This window comes from Oscarella lobularis, chromosome 11, assembly GCF_947507565.1.
Source record: "Oscarella lobularis chromosome 11, ooOscLobu1.1, whole genome shotgun sequence".
Classification (NCBI taxonomy): Eukaryota; Metazoa; Porifera; class Homoscleromorpha; order Homosclerophorida; family Oscarellidae; genus Oscarella; species Oscarella lobularis.
This window is the reverse complement of record NC_089185.1, coordinates 2,702,716-2,721,399: the sequence shown is the minus strand read 5'-3', so window position 1 is coordinate 2,721,399 and position 18,684 is coordinate 2,702,716. Positions and strand designations below refer to the sequence as shown.

The window sequence follows — 18,684 nt, the reverse complement described above, 5'->3', positions numbered from 1 at the left end:
GTTTGCTCAATAACCTTCTGCACGGCGCGTAGCGATGGCCTTTTACGAGATGCGTGATCTTTACAAGGTAGCCTAGTCACGTGACAGTGCGTCATCACGCCCACGAGGGGTCAAAAGCTTAGAGTCGCCGTTCCTGCTCTTGGAACCTTCAAAAGCCATGAGAGTTGTCCTTTTACTCTTTACTTGCATTGCCTTTGCAAGCACGTCTGCATCTCTTAGTCAAAGGTACGATTTCAGCGTCAATTTGGATGGCGACAACACTTTCTGGCTTCATTGGACGGTCGACCACGCCTTAGGCACGATCGACGTCGGCATCGAAGCGAAAACGACGGGATGGGTCGGATTCGGCCTATCGCCCAACGGCCAAATGCCAGATTCAGACATCGTCACCGGTTGGGTAAAAGACGGCAAAGGTATTGTGCAGGATCGCCATTCGTTGGGCAGATTTCTCCCGCCGCTCGATCCCAAGCAGAACGTCGAGCTGCTTGCAGCGTCAGAAGACGATACGACGACCGTGATCGAGTTCAGACGAAAAATTCGTGCTTGCGAGCCCAACGACACGGATATTAGCCCTGGCACTTCGAACGTGATCTGGGCGTATCATCCTAAAGACCCTGATACTATTAATGGCCTGATGCAGCATCAGAAAATGGGCAGCAAGAGTGTCAATTTGCTAAACGGACGTATCGTGAAACCGTTTCCGAGTGGCACTCCGACCTTCGATGTGATAACAGACAATATTAAAGTTCCGTCCGCTGATACAACGTACTGGTGCAAAACAATGAAATTGCCTGTTGTACCAGAAGGAGGCTACCTGATAGGATTCGGTCCCGTTATCGATAACAAAGCAATCGTTCATCACATGCTCGTCTATCGATGCGACAGCGCTGCGAACTATCTCCACGAAGATGGCCCATGCAACACAATCAACGATAAAGTTAAGCCGTGTTGGGGCTTCAGTCCCATTGGAGCGTGGGCTGTTGGTGGCGAGGAGGTGCGTTTTCCGGACGACGTTGGCATTCCGTTCAGTGGAAAAGACGGCCTTCAATACGTTATGCTCGGATTGCACTACAACAATGAGAAGATGAGGTCAGATTATGTTGATTCGTCCGGGTTGAAATTCTACTATACGACAAAGAAACCCCCAAACCTTGGATCTATTCTTGAAGTCGGTCAAATTATACCAGGTGATACCTTTTTCATACCCCCCGGATTGCCGAAGGCTACAGTGAAATCGTACTGCTCATCGCAGTGCACCAAAGCCGGAATTCCTTCTGAAGGTTCAAAGGTTTTTTCCGTGTTTCTGCACTCTCATACCGCTGGAGCTGCCATTCGGCTCAGACAATTTCGCAATGGCCGAGATTTAGGATACATCGTTCAGAACGAGCATTACGACTTCAACTATCAGGATTACATACTTCCTCTGAAGAACGTCACGATTCTGCCTGGCGACTCGCTTCAAACTGAATGTGACTACGATACATCAAAACGGACGATGACGACCGTGGGGGGTCTCGGTACAACACAGGAAATGTGCATCGCTTTCTTGATTGTGTATCCGGCAATTTCTTTGCAGTACTGTCTAAGCGAGATCTTGCCAGATTATTTATCCGCTCTAACTGAGAAAGCAGAGAGCCAAGGTTGGGGTACGTATTACGGAGATGATGAATATGCTCTCCAGGAAGCAGTTGCTGCTCTCAATTTCTCCAAACCCGGTGCTGACGCCGCCTATTTCGATTATCTTCGTTCGAAGAAGCAGAACGTCAGATGCAGAGGCGTCGAAGGCTACAAGATCATTCCAGATCAAATAGTCACCGTTCCCACTGTGCCAGCCGAGCCCACGCCCGTCAGACCGCAATGTACTAATACAATTGCCCCTACTAGTGCAGCAGCAAGAGTCGAATATGCGTTTTTACAGCTCTTGCTGCTAGCAACGGTAATCAAACGTCTTTGCTAAATGTTTCACTTGCTGTTTTTGTTGCTGATCGTTTTTTTTTAATTTTTTACACGGCGCCCTTACGTCATTGCCATCGGTCACTTAGCAATAAAGCCGGTCTTTTGATTGCTAGAGCAAACGCGCCCTACCCCATATATTGCAGGAACACGTGACTAAAACTAATCAAAAGTCGAAAAGCTTACTTAGTTAACGTCTAGCCTGCTTTAGCATTCCATCAACGAGCCTTTAGCTAAATGTTTGTGACGTGCTGCTCTTGAGGCGACAGACTAATGTGCTGGCTAAATATTTTCATGCGCCCGCTTCTCTTGATGATGTTTTCAAATGTGTGCAATGAAACAAATAAAGAATGAATCGTTGCTAGTGCAAATGCACCTACTCTATAATTTCTTGGAAAACGTGACTAAAGAGACGTTTGATAGAGCCAAACTTTGTGCCCAGTTGGTTCTTAGTTTGGCCTCTACGAAGCTTGTGGACTCCATCGACAAGATGGAACTACCAGCGGATCTGCTCTCCTATGTCATCGACTTTGACTGGTAAAAATGATTGAATTTTCTCCCAGCTAGATTGAAGCACTTTTGTTGTGCTTCTTCGCTTCGGATACGTTGATGCATGACTTCCTGCACCTTCTCATGGAAACGTCGATCCGAGTTCGCTCTGCTGAAGAGGAAGAGGATTTCTGTATTGCTATCATAATCTGACTATATACTGGCATGGAATTGAAAAGCGGCAACCGTGATTAATCAGGAAAGATTTAGGTTGGAAAACTCGTGAAAGTGGACAATAACTTACTATATCGCGACTTGGCAAATGCTGCGTGCCTACAGTATCCGTGGAAGGAGGGTCCCCTCTGCATGAAGCCCCCACTGGGCCCCCTTCTCCTTCACTGGCTTCAGACGATTTCCTTGCGGCTCGGTGCCATCTCAGGGGCTTTTGTCAGCCGCTGCGACCCCTATACGAAAAACGAAGCAGGCAAAAAAGGATTCGTGGCTCGCGAGCGACCGCACCAATAGCAGAGGTTCAACTTCGAAACACGTACCTTTTGCCCAGAAACTCAAAAACCTTCTGCACGGCGCGTAGTGATCGCCTTTGCGAAAAGCGTTTTTACGTAGTCACGTGACAGTGCGTCATCACGCCCACGAGTCAGAGTCGCCGTTCCTGCTTGGAACCTTCAAAAGCCATGAGAATTGTCTTTTTACTCTTTACTTGCATTGCCTTAGCAAGCACGTCTGCATCTCTTAGTCAAAAGTACGATTTCAGCGTCAATTTGGATGGCGACAACACTTTCTGGCTTCATTGGACGATCGACCACGCCTTAGGCACGATCGACGTCGGCATCGAAGCAAAAACGACGGGATGGGTCGGATTTGGCCTATCGCCCAACGGCCAAATGCCAGATTCAGACATCGTCACCGGTTGGGTAAAAGACGGCAAAGCTACTCTGCAGGATCGCCATTCGTTGGGCAGATTTCTCCCGCCGCTCGATCCCAAGCAGAACGTCGAGCTGCTTGCGGCGTCAGAAGACGATACGACGACCGTGATCGAGTTCAGACGAAAAATTCGTGCTTGTGAGCCCAATGACACGGACATTAGCCCTGGCACTTCGAACGTCATCTGGGCGTATCATCCTAAAGACCCTGATACTATTAATGGCCTGATGCAGCATCAGAAAATGGGTAGCAAGAGTGTCAATTTGCTAAATGGACTTATTGTGAAACCGTTTCCGAGTGGCACTCCGACCTTCGATGTGATAACAGACAATATTAAAGTTCCGTCCGCTGATACAACGTACTGGTGCAAAACGATGAAATTGCCTGTTGTGCCAGAAGGAGGCTACCTGATAGGATTCGGTCCCGTTATCGATAACAAAGAAATCGTTCATCACATGGATGTCTATCGATGCGACAGCGCTGCGAACTATCTCCACGAAGATGGCCCATGCAACGAACTCAACGATAAAGTTATGCCGTGCTGGGGCTTCAGTGTCATTGGAGGGTGGGCAGTCGGTGGCGAGGAGGTGCGTTTTCCGGACGACGTCGGCATTCCGTTCAGTGGAAAGGACGGCGTTCAATACGTTATGATCGGATTGCACTACAACAATGAGAAAATGAGGTCAGATTATGTCGACTCGTCCGGAATGAAATTCTACTATACGACAAAGAAACCCCAAAATCTTGGATCTATTCTTGAAGTCGGTCACATTGTACCAGGCGATACCTTATTCATACCTCCCGGATTGCCAAAGGCTACAGTGAAACCATACTGCTCATCGCAGTGCACCAAAGCCGGAATTCCTTCTGGAGGTGTGACGGTTTTCTCCGTGTTTCTGCACTCTCACACCGCTGGAGCTGCCATTCGGCTCAGACAATTTCGCAATGGCCGAGATTTAGGATACATCGTTCAGAACAATCAATATGACTTCAACTATCAGAATTACATACTTCCCCTGAAGAACGTCACGATTCTGCCTGGTGACTCGCTTCAAACTGAATGCGATTACGATACATCGAAACGGACGACGACGACCGTGGGGGGTTTTAGTACAACACAGGAAATGTGCCTCGCTTTCATGATTGTGTATCCGGCGATTTCTTTGCAGTACTGTCTAAGCGAGATCTTGCCAGATTCTTTAGCCGCTCTAACTGAGAAAGCAGAGGGCCAAGGTTGGGGTAGCTATTACGGAAATGATGAATATGCTCTCCAGGAAGCAGTCGCTGCTCTCAATTTCTCCAAACCCGGTGCTGACGCCGCCTATTTCGATTATCTTCGTTCGAAGAAGCAGACCGTCAGATGCAGAGGCGTCGAAAGCTACAAGATCATTCCAGATCAAATAGTCACCGTTCCCACTGTGCCAGCGGAGCCCACGCCCACGCCCGTCAGACCGCAATGTACTACTAATACAATCGCCCCTACTAGTGCAGCAGGAAGAGTCGAATACGCGTTTTTACTGCTCTTGCTACTAGCAACGGTAATCAAACGTCTTTGCTAGATGTTTCACTCGCTGTTTCTGTTGCTGATCGTTTTTTTTAATTTTTTACACGGCGCCCTTACGTCATTGCCATCGGTCACTTAGCCATAAAGCCGGTCTTTTTGATTGCTAGAGCGAACGCGCACTACTCCATAATTTCTTATTGCAGGAACAGGTGACTAAAACTAATCAAAAGTCGAAAAGCTTACTTAGTTAACGTCTAGTTTGGCGCCCACGAGAAGCTCCTGCTTTAGCACTCCATCGACGAGAAAGTCCTTACGATAGATGGGAATTCCAGCTCTTGCCGCGCGCGCGCACAAACGCGCGTCTTCGTCACAAGACACAATGACCGTGTTTTCTCCTGCTTCAGTAGGCATTGCCAGCAAGAACATGCCACCGGAGCATTCAATAACATCTTGGAAAAATTAATTATATAATTATATGTTGCATAAATTAACGTGTACCTTTAACGGCTGAGGGAGGCGGCTTAACGTTCGGAGTGACGTGGATTTTATATCCATTTAGCAGTGCCTTACTCGATGCCTTTTCTATCGATCTACATAAAATTCCTATTTATTAATTAAATCGCAGGTTTCTAAGAGCACCTGCGCAGCTGAAACGAGTGCTCTCTTTCGCTTGCAGCGTCGCACAGGATATAGGGAGACGCGTCTAATCAGACAATGAATCATTTCGTCGATGAAGCCAATATCATACCAATGAAACTTCCTGCACGTTTGCACGCGTCGAGCCATTTGCTGGACACGATCATTTTCCCTCGAGCAACGACGCACAAAAATTTGATGGTTTTCATAACCTGACAGCAAGTCACGTGGTATAAGACATATAAATTCATCCTATTTACCTTATCCGCTATGAGATAAGTACACTCAAAGACGGAATCGACTAATTTCCCTCCCAGATTCCGTACAATCTAAACAAAGACATACAGAGAACGTTCATGCAGCTATTATTACTTTTACCCTTTCCGCAGCTGTACTACGTAAACCAGTGAACATGACTTTAGGAACGTCTGGAGACGGCAAAGAAGCTAAAGAATAAATAACTAAACTGCCAAGATTAATACATAGAATTTTTTTACCTGTCGTAGCGGCGGCTGACGGCTTTGAAGCTCGTCGTCGTTTTGACGATGGTGCTTCAACCACCTATAACAAATTTGCTTATCATGATTATATGTATATATAGATTGAGTCACTAACTGCTGAGTCGTTTTCGTCTTCTGCGAGTGGGCCACGCTTTTGTCCCTTTCCGCGTCCTCTAGACGACTTGGACGCTTGAGAAGTGCTCTCCTGTTAATGAACAGTGTCCATTCGAAAGTTTTTTCCCCCCACCCACCTTTCAACTAACCTGCGAGTCTTTCTTCGTTGATGGACGCCCTCTTTTTCCCCTGCCTCTACCTAGGATTGATTTTGCCAACGTTTGAATTATGCATAACGTCGACGATGCGTACCTCTACGTCCTCGACCGTTTGTTTGTCTATGATTTGCTCCATTCGTCGAGGAAGTATCTTCGTTGTCGTCATCTCTCGGCAAACTGGGCTCTTCACTCTCTAGAAGAAAATTTCAACGACGAGACATGTTGAGCGACGAAAGAATACCTTCAGCAAAACGAACAGTTTTTCTTCTACCTGTGGCTACAACTGGCGGACTGTCGTCATCACTAGGTGGCCGAGAAGCTAAAGAGGAAAAGGACTCTGGGGTGTCGAGCTCGAAATTTCATAAAATTACATACTAGCGACGTCCTGTGGAGGACTTTCACGCGTAACCTCCATCTCCTCTGCACGCGGCTCGTCGTCGTCTTCTTGCTTCTTTTCCTTATTTCTATCGCCATCAGAAGATGTTTCCACAATTACAGGTGATGCCTCCTGAGGCGAGGGTATCCCATAAGCCAAAGTCTGCGCATTATCAGCGGCGTCTTCAGTCGTCGTAGGCACGGCGTACGCTTGAGTCAAATTATCAGCATCTAGAGAAGAAACTAGATAAAAAAAAACGTGACACATAAAGAAACTATGGATGCACCTTCATTGATCTCCTCTTTCTCATCAGGGTCACTCTCGTAGCGATAGGCTTGCGTCTCGGCTACGGAATCGTTACCGGCATCCGTCACCATTCCTTTTCTACCGCTTTCACTTAGAAACGCGTCAAGTATAGACGATCCAGCTTCATTAAGATCATCATCACCGCTATCACTTTTGGAAGACGGCTTGTTTGATTCCTCTTTAGCCTGATATTGGATAGAAGCTCCGTCCAATGAACTATCCTTTGTCGTCTTCCGACCATCATCGTTGTCGTCATCGCTGTCGAGAATAAGAGTCTTGCATGCTTCTAGAGTCAAAGAAGTGTCCCTCGTTTTCTCAGTTGGCTTTCGCCGACTATCGTCATCGTCATCGCTCTCAAGAACAAGAGTCTTGCTTGCTTCTAAAGTCGAGGAAGAGGCCCTCGTTTCCTCATTTGTCTTTCGCCGATTTTCATCATCGTCGTCGTCGTCGTCGCTGTCAAGAACGAGAGTCTTGCTTGCATCTAGCATTAATGTACCAGCTAGCGAACTCTTCTCCTCCACCTTCTGAAGGGGAGCTGCTTCGACATTCACCGTTCGTCTCACGGGAATATCCTCATCCGATTCATCGATGAGATGATCGGCAAATCCGTGCAAAGTCTCTTCGGTCTTTTCCACACCCCCATCACCGGTATCCATTTTCTCTGACGTCGTTCCTCTCTGCATCGATAGAATTGGCTCAGAATTGCCCTCCGATTCCGTATCCGAAGCAGGCGTAGTCGAAGAAGCGGAAGTCCCAGGGCCACCCACAAAATACATACACTCGACACGTGACAATCGTATCGAGCTCTCATTGGTCAGCTCATATCGACAACCACGTTTGAGAGAGAGCTAAAGGGGGGAAAGTATCTCAAGAGTAATAAGCTAGAGTTACACGTTTCTCTAGTACCTGGCCTCTGTACGTCCCATTTCTGCTACCCATGTCATATATCATTGCCACGTCGACTGCAGCTTCGATGCAAGCGTGCTTTCGAGACAAACCCTAAACGTTTCTCTAGTCATATCTACACTATAGCAAAAACTATGTACTCTTATAGGAAGACGTATGTGGCACGACGCGTCTCTTCCTATGAGAGTCTCTCCTAGTAGAGAGAAAAATGTGAAATGTAGAGATATTAGGATCAGGATAGGGTTTTTTACCTTCGTATATTGGATAGACTTCTTCTGCTACTCCCGCCTGCTTTAGGACTTTGAAATGGCCAATCTAGAGTATCGTCGTCGCGCGCGCGCCACGCGAAAGGTGTTCTTTTCGCTCTACCGGCTTTCTAGTTGTTTCTCCTAGCTCGTCGTCAGTCGAGTCGCCGCTGACCACCGGAGTTGGACTCGCTATTGACATCGTTCGCGAGAAAAACGCAAGTCTTTCTTGCAGACGACTGGTTGATATCAACGTGCGTATCGCACTTTTTCTTTTGCTTTGCAATTTGAGGATTTGCCGCCGTCCATGAAGCGATTCTGCCGTTTCGCCAACGGCTCCTGGATCCGGACCGTGCGACAGTGTACACGGAAAAAGGAAGAACGGGCCGGTACGGTAGCAACGACAATGAACGGCTCAAGACTGTCTAAATCCGGATCAAGCATCCTTGCTATGGAACGAGAGGGTCAGTGAATCACTTCCTGGAACAGATTACGTGCGGAAATTTATTCAACATATGTTCCAACTCCTTTTTTCTTTTCAATTGTTATCTCTCTCTCTCCGCCTTATCATATGATCACAACATGGTCCACAATAACTTTGCATGCATGAAGTTCCGAGATTGATTTGTCGCTACGCGCGTTTGCACGTTACTATATCTGTCCGCCTATTTCAAAAATTTTGAAATTCCCGACCAAACCCAATAGCAATGGTTTGATACGACAATAGCAAGGATGCTTGATCCGGTTTGCGCGGGAAACGAACGCGCTCGCGGTCGGTGACGCGCGTCCTCGTACAAATCTCTCCGCGTCCGGAAACCTATTCATCTATAAAACGCCGTGACTTCGATTCAGTGGAGGAGCAGACAATGCGTGCAACCGGCGCCTGCATGGTCCCCAGACTCTCTCGCGCGTGTTACTAATATCGGAATTAACTTGTCGTCACTCGCGTTTGCGCGTTACTATCCATCCGCCTTATGAAAATCGCTGACCAAACCCAATAGCCATGCGTGCTTGCATGCATGGATATCTGATTTGCCTCAATCATATAGCGTATAGCGTATAGCTGCGGTATTGCTTACGTCCATAGCAACAATGCTTGATCCGGCGTTATACAACCGCGCGTGTGACAGTTCAAACGGAAAAGGAACGTGGGGTCAGTGACTCGCTTTCTGGTGCAGATCTAATCTCTACGTTATTCATTATAAAACGCGCTGATTCAGTTTGGAGCAGACAGTCCGTCCGACCAGTGCCTGCACCATGCTTCAACTCCTTTTTCTTTCAATTCTTATCGCTCTTTCATCTACAGAGAGCTCTGGTAAAACAATCTAATATATAGCACTTATACATAGGAGCAACAATCTAACAGATAATATGACAACGTTATCAGGCCACATGCATTCTGCCATCTACGGTCACAGAAACTTTGATGTTCTCGCTTCGGCTTGTCGTCACTCGTGTGTACACGTCGCTTTTCATCCGCCCTTTCGAAGTCTCAAGCCGTCCGAGAGCGTTCACGTGCAGTCTGGCATCGGCTTTCGCGATCGCGCTCCAAATCGAATCGTTCTATCGACGTGGATTCGAGGAGTGACTTGGCGCGGTTTTTATGCGTGCGCCGGTGCAAGCGGTTTCTGCGGGTCACTTTCGCTCAGCGTCGAATGGTTCGCCTACGTCTCTGAAGGCCAATCTTTCCACGACAATTCGTCGCGTCTGATTGAAGATGCGGTTGTAGACTTTTCGAATTTTACAACGCAGAAGCTTTGTCGTCGCACACAAAGGGTAGATGCAGCTCCTAATCATTTTGAATAAAGTAATTTTAATCATTGTTTTTTTTTCTTATGCAGTCTGGTATGAATGTGACGTACATGCTGGCAACGGCCGTGCGTTCGAAACCGGAAAGCGTAGGCGCAGACGGCGCCTTCCTGTGGATAGAGAAAACGAACGAATCTCGCGTTTGTTACAAGGAAGCGCAGATCTTCAGTGGTCTTCACACCGGATACCAAACGGTAGGGCCGCGTTATCATTTACGCAGCTTACCACTTATTTTTCTCTCAAAGAACATTCTACTGATCAACGGGAGCGGAGGGCTCCAAGATCTCGTCAAGGGTGCCGATACAGGTCATCTGGTTTTCTCGAAGAAGCACCTCGATTTCGCGAATGGGCACTCGGTTTGCAAAGTAAGCATGACAATACCTTATAAGTCCGCCAATTTAACGATACTTCAACCAAACAGACCGTACGGTTCCAAAGGAAGTACTATGGCGACACCAGGCCAACAATTCTCGTGTCGCCTACTGTTCCAAGCGGCGCAGGCTCCGCTCCGGACGTAGCCGTCGTCGCTTGGACTGAGGTCGATCGTTATTAATTAATAATTACATAAAGTAAAAAATCGATGATGATAATTATGTTTGCTCTGTTTCCATCAGTCTGCCAATAACTTTAGCGTCGACGTGTGCGTAAAGGCATTGCCACCTGCTAATGTCTTAGTCACGTGGACGGCAATAGGAAGTGGGTATCATGCAGGCGATACTGAGTGTCTAAGTTTATTCTTCCAGCTATTGACCCGTGCATCGGAGTTACGTGCGCGTTTTACGGCGTTTGTGCCGCCACGGGTCCGCGCTCGTACGAGTGCGTTGCGCCGTCGTGCGACGGCGAGATTGTCGCAGCGCTTTGCGCTACGGACGGCCGCTCTTATAACAACGAGTGCGAATATCATCGATTCGTTTTCCACGCTCGTCGTACAGACATCGGCATTTATCACCGAGGACCCTGCAACGGTATGAGCAGCCGAAATCAATTGTTTTTCTTTATATGCGCATGTTTTAGTCTTTCCTTTTGAACGCGGAAACGCGCGAATTGCGCCTTCTCGCGTTACGACGACGTCATACGCCTGCCAAACAGTCGACATCAATTCAAATCTCTTCTATCCCCACAAGCGAATGCAGGCATTGGCTACCCCAAACTTTCACACTGCTACCAACTCAACGTTCGTTCACGACGTCCCAACGCTGTGGATCGACAATTTGACGTTGGACAACCTGACCGTGTGCGTGTACATCGCCGGTCGAGGCGAACGCCACACGACAGACCAAGTGTCGTTCACTTGGCTCGTCTACCAAGGAGCTCCAGACGGCGCAGTCGGTGGCGTCGTCGATATGGCAACGTGGCTGACTGGAACCACGTGCACGCAAGTCAATCTTGCGATGACGTTTGCCTCGCCGCCGAATGTTCTTGCGACGTTACGTCACTCGGTTCCGGGTGTGAGACGCGACGCCGCTACACTGTGGGCCAACGACGTCGGAACGCAATCGTTTTCGTTGTGTGTAAGAGAGTTGCAGAATTTTGACGGAGCGCACGAGAACGTTTCGATTGTAAGAGATCGGATACGCGAAATTGCGATAACTGTGTGCATTTGTTGCAGAATTGGCTAGCTCTGCCGTCTCAGGGGCCTAGCGTTTCTCGAGCGGTCTTTTCCGATTTTGGTTCGGTAATATTAGCTGGAGAAGATCTGACGCCATCTCGAGACAACAACTACGCGTTTTGCAAGGTAGGAAAACAGATCGCGATTTTAGTTGACGTCTGTCAACTTTGGCGATCTTCTTCAGAGTGTGAAATTCAGTCGGAATTTTTCTCAAGTTCCTTCGGTTCTCGTGACTCCAAGACACAGCGATAAAGGAAACGAATTGTTTCTTTACAGCAATATTGCATCCTGGATTGAAGTAAATAGAAAAGTACACTATGTTTCAAGGTGTTGGGGAAATTTTTTTCCACGTTAGGAAATCGCTTTGACCGAATTTCGCGTTTGCGCAAAAGAGATTCAAGTGCGAATTAGCGGATACGATCCTCTCTCGGTGAATTACGTTGTTCTACCATGTGAGATGATTTACCGTATTCATTCGATGACGGAGCGTTTAATTTGAAAGCGGCACGTCTTTGTGTAGATGTATGTGATGAGGACTGGCTGCCGTACGACGGTTACTGCTATAATATGTCTGGTACATGCGACGTTTGCAAGAAAGGTTAGTTACACATACATGTATATCTCTACATAATGGTATCGAGTAACCGTCTTCCTCAGATATAGATGAATGTGAAACGGGTAGCCACGGGTGTTCGAATGACGCTGTCTGTACTAACGAAGACGGTTCGTTCTCGTGCCGTTGCAAAGACGGTTACGCTGGAAATGGTCGAGTGTGCAGTAAGAAAGATTTTCAGCTCGTCTCTTGTGTCGCGACAGGATATGTTCGTGTTTGCGTAGATCCCAATGAGTGCTCAGGATCAGTCTGCTACATGATGATAACTCACGATGACGTCATTTACAAAAGAAAGGGCGATAGAGTTCGCCTGTACGAACCGCTTCGTTCAGGTGCCACGTCAATTTCGTTCGACGCCGGCCAAACGGACTTTAATCGACTGATGAGAATAACATTAGCGGAGCCTAATGTGCTCGACAACTCAGCTCGATACATTGTCACAGCAACAGTCGCTCATCGAAATCCCGTGTCAGTCACCACTGATATGGACCTTTACGTCACCGTGTCAGACGGAGTCAGCGCTGTAGGTTACTTGATTCTCGACGAAGCAAACAGGAAGTCGAACGACGTGATGTGGCCGTGCGCGGGACCGAATGGACAAACATTCGTGCATCATAACTCGGGGTGCACTCACCTCAAGAGTCAAGGGCCAAAAAAGTTTTCACCAACGCACACAGTGCAAGTGAACTTTGGCGATCACCGCAAAGCGTTAGGGAAAACAGTCTCTGGCGTGAACGTGATATCCACGCACAATTATGCATTCACCTTGAAACCAGCAAAGGGAATTTTCTTGGACATTTATCGTCACAATAAGGGCGAGCAGTACATCATCGATTTCATCGAGGTGAGACTTGAGAAAGAGACTTAGTGGTGACGCGACTCTGATGGGCAAGACGGAGAACTGATTTGCTGAGACAGAAATAAGTGTGCTCGTGTTGTCGTGTAGTACAGTAGAAGATTTTTTACTGTGATCGTTGCCGCCTGTCCGATGCCTATCAATATAATCAGCAGCACACGATGTGGCAGTGTGGCTGATACTGTATGCCACAGGCACTTCTGTCAATTTAGTCCCTGAGTCACGGAGAACGCCGATCAATGGCCCAGTCCAATTCATTTTTGATGCCTTTGCTTTGCTGCTTTGAGAAAGAAAAAGCTTCTTTTCTTTCTTAGTAGAAAGGAACGCGGGAATCAGGGTATGGTTTTTAAACCTTCGTATATCGGATAGATTTCTTTTGCTACTCCCGCCTGCTTTAGGACTTTGAAATGGCCAATCTAGAGCATCGTCTGGTCGTCGCGCGCACGCCACGCGAAAAAGGCGTTCTGGTCGCTCTACCGGCTTTCTAGTTGTTTCTCCTAACTCGTCGTCAGTCGAATCGCCACTAACCACCGAAGTTGGACTCGCTATTGACATCGTTCCGCGAGAAAAACGCAAATCTTGTACAGCTCGTACAATTGGTTAATATCAACGTTCGTAGCGCACATTTTCTTTTTTCTTTGCAATTTGAGGATTTGTCGCCGTCCATGAAGCGATTCTGCAGTTTCTCCAATGGCGCCTGGATCCGGCTTTATCGAGCGGTGCGACAGTTTACACGGTAAAAGGAAGAACGGACAGGTACGGTAGCAACATGGTAGCAACGAGACAATGAACGGCTCAAGACTGTCTAAATCCGGATCAAGCATCCTTGCTATGGAACGAGAGGGTCAGTGAATCACTTCCTGGAACAGATTACGTGCGGAAATTTGTTCAACAATGCATATATGTTCCAACTCCTTTTTCTTTTCAATTTTGTTATCTCTCTCTCTCCGCCATATCATATGGTCACAACACGGTCCACAATAACTTTGCATGCATGAAGTTCCGAGATTGATTTGTCGCTACGCGCGTTTGCACGTTACTATATCTGTCCGCCTATTTCGAAAATTCCCGACCAAACCCAATAGCAATGGTTTGATACGACAATAGCAAGGACGCTTGATCCGGTTTGCGCGGGAAACGATCGCGCCCGCGGTCGGTGACGCGCGTCCTCGTACAAATCTCTCTGCGTCCGGAAACCTATTCATCTATAAAACGCCGTGACTTCGATTCAGTGGAGCAGCAGACAATGCGTGCAACTGGTCCCCAGACTCTCTCGCGCGTGTTACTAATATCGGAATTAACTTGTCGTCACTCGCGTTTGCGCGTTACTATCCATCCGCCTTTTGAAAATCGCTGACCAAACCCAATAGCCATGCATGGATATCTGATTTGCCGCAGTCATAAAGCGTATAGCTGCGGTATTGCTTACGTCCATAGCAACATATATACAACCGCGCGTGTGACAGTTCAAACGGAAAAGGAACGTGGGGTCAGTGACTCGCTTTCCGGTACAGATCTAATCTCTACGTTATTCATTATAAAACGCGCTGATTCAGTTTGGAGCAGACAGTCAGTCCGACCAGTGCTTGTGCACCATGCTCCAACTCCTTTTTCTTTCAATTCTTATCTCTCTTTCATCTACGGAGAGCTCTGGTATGTTCGAGCAACATCCTAATATATAGCACTTACACAGATAATATGACAACGTTGTCAGGCCACATGCATTCTGCCATCTACGGTCACAGAAACTTTGAAGTTCAGGGTTCGGCTTGTCGTCACTCGTGTTTGCACGTTGCTTTCCATCCTCACTTTCAAAATCTTGAGCCGTCCGAGAGCGTTCACGTGCAGGCCGGCATCGGCTTTCGCGATCGCGCTCCAAATCGAATTGTTCTATCGACTTGGATTCGTGGAGTGACTCCGCGCGGTTTTCATGCGTGCGCTGGCGCAAGCGGTTTCTGTGGACCGCTTTCGCTCAGCGTCGAATGGTTTGCCTACATCTCTGACGGCCAATCGGTCCAGGACAATTCATCCGGTCTTATTGAAGACGCTGTTGTAAAGTTTTCGAACTTCACAACGCAGAAACTTTGCCATCGCGAACATTGGGTAGATGCACCTTCTAATCATATTGATAGGGAAAGATTTTTGTTTCTTTTATGAAGTCTGATATGAATGCGACGTACAAGCTTGCGACGGCCTTGCGTTCAGAGCCGGAAAGCGTAGGCGCAGACGGCGCCTTTCTGTGGATAGAGAAAACGAACGAGTCTCGCGTTTGTTACAAGGAAGCGCAGATCTTCAGTGGTCTTCACACCGGATACCAAGCGGTAGGCCGTGATTGTCATTTATGCAGCTTATCAATTTTTCTCCCAAAGAACATTCTAATGTTCAACCACAGCGGAGGGCTCCAAGATCTCGTCAAGGGTGCCGATGCAGGTCAACTTGTTTTCTCGAAGAAGCACTTTGAAGGAAACTCGGTTTGCCAAGTAAGCATGAAAATACCTTATAAGTCCGCCAATTTAACGATAACACCACCAAACAGACCGTACGGTTCCAACGGAAGTACTATAGAAACACCAGACCAACGGTCCTGGCGTCACCTACTGTTCTAACAGGCTCACGCTCCGCTCCGGAGGTAGCCGTCGTCGCTTGGACTGAGGTCGACCCCGTTTTTAAATTAGAAAAAATAATGGTAATTACGTTTGTTGCTCGCTGTAGTCTGCTAATAAGTTTAGCGTCAACTTGTGCGTTCAAGTATTACCACCGTCCGATGTCCTAGTCACTTGGGCAGCAATTGGAAGTGGGTATCAAGCGATAGTGAGATTTTGGTTTATTCTTTCTATATAGCTATTGACCCGTGCGTCGGAGTTACGTGCGAGTTATTCGGCGTTTGTGCCGACACGGGTCCACGTTCGTACGAGTGCGTTGCGCCGTCGTGCGACAGCAGCATCGACGAACCCGTTTGCGCGTCGGACGGCGTCTCTTACGACAACGAGTGCGAATATCATCGTTTCGTTTTCAATACTCGTCGATCAGACATTGTCATTTATCACCGAGGACGCTGCAACGGTATGAACAAACATAATCAATCGTTTTCTTTAATAAACATTCTGTGCTTCAGTATTCCCTTTTCAACGCGGAAACGGGCAAATTGAGGCTTCTCGCATTTCCACGTCATACGCATGCAAAACGGTTCAAATTAATTCAAATCTCTTTTACCCCGACAAGAGAATGGAAGCATTGGCCACTCCAAACTTTCACACTGCTACCGACTCGACGTTTGTTCACGACGTCCCAACGCTTTGGATAGACAATTTGACCTCGGACAACATGACCGTGTGCGTGTACATCGCCGGTCGAGGCGAACGCCACGCGACGGACCAAGTGTCCTTCACTTGGTTCGTCTACCAAGGAGCTCCAGATGGCGCCCTAGGTGGCGTCGTCAATACGGAAACGTGGCTGACCGGAACCACGTGCACGCAAGTCAATCTTGCAATGACGTTTGACTCGCCGCCGAATGTTCTTGCCACGTTACGTCACTCCGTTCCGGGTGTGAGACGCGACGCTGCTACGCTGTGGACCAAAGACGTCGGAACGCAATCGTTCTCGTTGTGTGTAAGAGAGTTGCAGAATTTTGACGGAGCGCACGAGAACGTTTCTATTGTAAGAGGTTGGAGGCGCGAATTGGCGATAATTCTTTGTATTTTTTTAGAATTGGCTTGCTTTACCGACGCGAGGGCCGCGTGTTTTTTTGGAGGTCTTTTCCGATTTTGGTTTGGTTAGATTTGCTGGAAACGATCTGACGCCGTCTCGAAAGAACAACTACGCGTTTTGCAAGGTATAGAGAAACAGATTGTGACTTTAGTTCATCTCTGTCAACTTTGGTGGCATTTTTTAGACTGTACAATTCAGTAGGAATTTTTCTCAAGTACCTTCTGTTCTTGTGACTCCAAGGCACAACGATCAAGGAAATGCCTTGTTTCTATACGACAATATTGTAGCCTGGGTTGAAGTAGGTCGAAAATAGTTAACTTTAGAAATGTGCTGGAGTTTTCGTCCGCGTCAGGAAATTATTTCAACCGAATTCCGCGTTTGCGCTAAAGAAATTCAAGTCCGAAAGAACGGATACGATCCTCTTTCAGTGAATTACGTAGTTCTACCATGTGAGATTACACACCGAATTCATTCGGTAACGAAGCGTTAATTAATTCAAAATCGGTGCCTCGTTTTGTAGATGTATGTGATGAGGGCTGGCTTCCGCACGACGGGTACTGCTATGAAGTGTCTGCTGGATGTAATTCGTGGACGGTAGCCAATTCCACGTGTGAACAGAAGAACAGCTCGTTGGCAAGTATTCACAATGATCTTGAGGCTTACTTTATTGGCGTCTTGTCATCGGGTGAGTCGTGGATTGGGCTCTATGGTAACGGTGACGGTTTCAATTGGACTGACGGTACCGCTGTCGACTACGTGCACTGGCCTAAAGAACAGCTCGCTCTCGGAAATTATAGCACGGAACAGGTATGTGTCAACGAGTTGGGAGTGAAGAATCTCTTTCACTGGAATGGCACATTGTGCAAACAATGTCTTTCGTACGTCTGCAAGAAAGGTTAATTATGTTCAAAAATTTATATTTTTTAATATACGAGTAACCGTCTATACTTCAGATTTAAATGAATGCGAAACGGGTAGTCACGGGTGTTCGAATGATGCAGTGTGTACCAACGAAGTCGGTTCGTTCTCTTGCACGTGCAAACACGGTTACGTTGGAAATGGCCGAGTGTGTAGTAAGAAAAAACTTTCGCTTGTCTTTTGTGTTGCAGCAAGATTCGCATGCTCGTTTAGCTCCCAATGAGTGCTTTCTTGGAAAGCACAATTGCCATGCAAATGCTGTGTGTCGAGACACCGACGACGGCTTCACGTGTACGTGTAAGCCGGGATTTCATGGTGACGGAACGTTATGCGGTACGTTCGACTTTGTTTATCCAATCGCAGACCCTTGGTCTGTGATTGGACAGGCACTAAATTTAATTTTACTTATTTTTTCTTTTCTTAATTGAGAAGGTTCTTGTCCAAGCGGTTATTCCGTTTTTAAAAATCGGCGTTGCTACAAATATTTCTCAACGTCAGTTACTTGGAGCAAAGCACGACAACAGTGTCTGACGGACGGAGGAGACTTGGTTTCAATTGCAAACCAGGAGGAGTACACGTACGTCCAGAATTTGTATTCGTCCGGAGAAATCTGGCTAGGACTCAACGACATAGCGTGGGAAAGTAATTTCGTTTGGTCTGACGGATCTCCTGTCACCTTTACGAAGTGGGATTCCACTGAACCAAATGACGCAGGCTCGTGGTCTGGCGAAGATTGCGCTCATACGCTTGGACCCTACCGTTCAAGTTTATGGAATGATCTGTCTTGCAGTAAGTTGAAAAAATTTGTTTGCCAAGTATCGACCAATTGAACGAAGTCCACTAGTTTATATCATGGTGGATGATGTTGCTCTCTTTTGTCGTTATGCGTTTGATCGTTTGTCGCTTATATAGACCATTTATATAGTGTCCTTCAGCACGGAGTCATACGAGCATAGATGAAATCTGACAACACGTGTAGACTATAACGCGAGTCGAATCGTTGTTTTCGTCGTGGAGACTGAGACCGAGGACCCACCTTCCA

General features: G+C 47.3%; 5 protein-coding genes across 8 annotated transcripts; 4 read left to right on the top strand and 1 right to left on the bottom strand.

The window, feature by feature from the left end:
* The first annotated feature begins 98 nt into the window (after positions 1-98).
* LOC136192886 (DBH-like monooxygenase protein 1) lies at positions 99-2,062 on the top strand. The gene has a single exon (XM_065981637.1). The coding sequence runs from the start codon at positions 158-160 to the stop codon at positions 1,955-1,957; it is 1,800 nt and encodes a 599-aa protein (XP_065837709.1). The 5' UTR covers positions 99-157; the 3' UTR covers positions 1,958-2,062.
* Positions 2,063-3,088: 1,026 nt separating this feature from the next.
* Positions 3,089-5,056, top strand: LOC136192885 (DBH-like monooxygenase protein 1). Its single transcript, XM_065981636.1, has one exon. It carries the CDS (start codon positions 3,135-3,137, stop codon positions 4,941-4,943), a length of 1,809 nt encoding a protein of 602 aa, XP_065837708.1. The 5' UTR covers positions 3,089-3,134; the 3' UTR covers positions 4,944-5,056.
* On the bottom strand, positions 4,871-8,457 carry LOC136192884 (protein starmaker-like). 3 transcript variants are annotated; one of them, XM_065981635.1, is made up of 18 exons: positions 8,254-8,457; positions 8,136-8,199; positions 8,025-8,077; positions 7,885-7,977; positions 6,959-7,826; positions 6,672-6,902; positions 6,538-6,615; positions 6,391-6,489; positions 6,288-6,337; positions 6,140-6,229; positions 6,022-6,085; positions 5,903-5,970; positions 5,785-5,853; positions 5,637-5,736; positions 5,528-5,591; positions 5,387-5,478; positions 5,132-5,337; positions 4,871-5,067 (listed from the first exon to the last, which is right to left on the bottom strand). In XM_065981635.1, the coding sequence occupies exons 1-17, from the start codon at positions 8,329-8,331 to the stop codon at positions 5,132-5,134; spliced, it is 2,367 nt and encodes a 788-aa protein (XP_065837707.1). In that variant the 5' UTR covers positions 8,332-8,457; the 3' UTR covers positions 4,871-5,067. The 3 variants fall into 3 exon arrangements, with proteins under 3 accessions (XP_065837707.1, XP_065837706.1, XP_065837705.1); XM_065981634.1 differs by having other exon boundaries at positions 4,871-5,081; positions 8,254-8,456; XM_065981633.1 differs by having other exon boundaries at positions 4,871-5,337; positions 8,254-8,456.
* Positions 8,458-9,376: 919 nt separating this feature from the next.
* LOC136192883 (uncharacterized) lies at positions 9,377-13,178 on the top strand. Of its 2 annotated transcripts, none has more exons than XM_065981630.1 (14): positions 9,377-9,444; positions 9,496-9,905; positions 9,971-10,132; positions 10,184-10,303; positions 10,360-10,476; positions 10,553-10,634; positions 10,682-10,903; positions 10,953-11,497; positions 11,548-11,673; positions 11,732-11,845; positions 11,903-11,999; positions 12,068-12,145; positions 12,205-12,324; positions 12,385-13,178. In XM_065981630.1, exons 1-14 carry the CDS (start codon positions 9,387-9,389, stop codon positions 13,026-13,028), a joined length of 2,895 nt encoding a protein of 964 aa, XP_065837702.1. In that variant the 5' UTR covers positions 9,377-9,386; the 3' UTR covers positions 13,029-13,178. The 2 variants fall into 2 exon arrangements, with proteins under 2 accessions (XP_065837702.1, XP_065837704.1); XM_065981632.1 differs by having other exon boundaries at positions 9,384-9,444; positions 9,517-9,905.
* A 1,421-nt stretch (positions 13,179-14,599) lies between these two features.
* On the top strand, positions 14,600-18,576 carry LOC136192882 (uncharacterized). The gene is made up of 15 exons (XM_065981629.1): positions 14,600-14,669; positions 14,731-15,119; positions 15,176-15,337; positions 15,386-15,496; positions 15,553-15,669; positions 15,729-15,810; positions 15,858-16,079; positions 16,132-16,673; positions 16,723-16,848; positions 16,909-17,022; positions 17,077-17,173; positions 17,245-17,619; positions 17,678-17,797; positions 17,856-17,975; positions 18,075-18,576. The coding sequence occupies exons 1-15, from the start codon at positions 14,612-14,614 to the stop codon at positions 18,470-18,472; spliced, it is 3,033 nt and encodes a 1,010-aa protein (XP_065837701.1). The 5' UTR covers positions 14,600-14,611; the 3' UTR covers positions 18,473-18,576.
* The last annotated feature ends 108 nt before the right edge of the window (positions 18,577-18,684 follow it).

Coding starts and splice junctions, on each gene's coding strand:
- LOC136192886 (XM_065981637.1), top strand. CDS start 158: ATGAGAGTTGTCCTTTTACTCTTTACTTGCATTGCCTTTGCAAGCACG.
- LOC136192885 (XM_065981636.1), top strand. CDS start 3,135: ATGAGAATTGTCTTTTTACTCTTTACTTGCATTGCCTTAGCAAGCACG.
- LOC136192884 (XM_065981635.1), bottom strand. CDS start 8,331: ATGTCAATAGCGAGTCCAACTCCGGTGGTCAGCGGCGACTCGACTGAC. Junction 6,616..6,671: donor TCCTCCACAGGACGTCGCTA/GTATGTAATTTT, acceptor TTTCCTCTTTAG/CTTCTCGGCCACCTAGTGAT. Junction 5,479..5,527: donor CACTCGTTTCAGCTGCGCAG/GTGCTCTTAGAA, acceptor AATTTTATGTAG/ATCGATAGAAAAGGCATCGA.
- LOC136192883 (XM_065981630.1), top strand. CDS start 9,387: ATGCTTCAACTCCTTTTTCTTTCAATTCTTATCGCTCTTTCATCTACA. Junction 10,477..10,552: donor CCGTCGTCGCTTGGACTGAG/GTCGATCGTTAT, acceptor TGTTTCCATCAG/TCTGCCAATAACTTTAGCGT. Junction 12,325..12,384: donor TGGAAATGGTCGAGTGTGCA/GTAAGAAAGATT, acceptor GTGTTTGCGTAG/ATCCCAATGAGTGCTCAGGA.
- LOC136192882 (XM_065981629.1), top strand. CDS start 14,612: ATGCTCCAACTCCTTTTTCTTTCAATTCTTATCTCTCTTTCATCTACG. Junction 15,338..15,385: donor TTCACACCGGATACCAAGCG/GTAGGCCGTGAT, acceptor TTTCTCCCAAAG/AACATTCTAATGTTCAACCA. Junction 16,080..16,131: donor TCACCGAGGACGCTGCAACG/GTATGAACAAAC, acceptor TCTGTGCTTCAG/TATTCCCTTTTCAACGCGGA.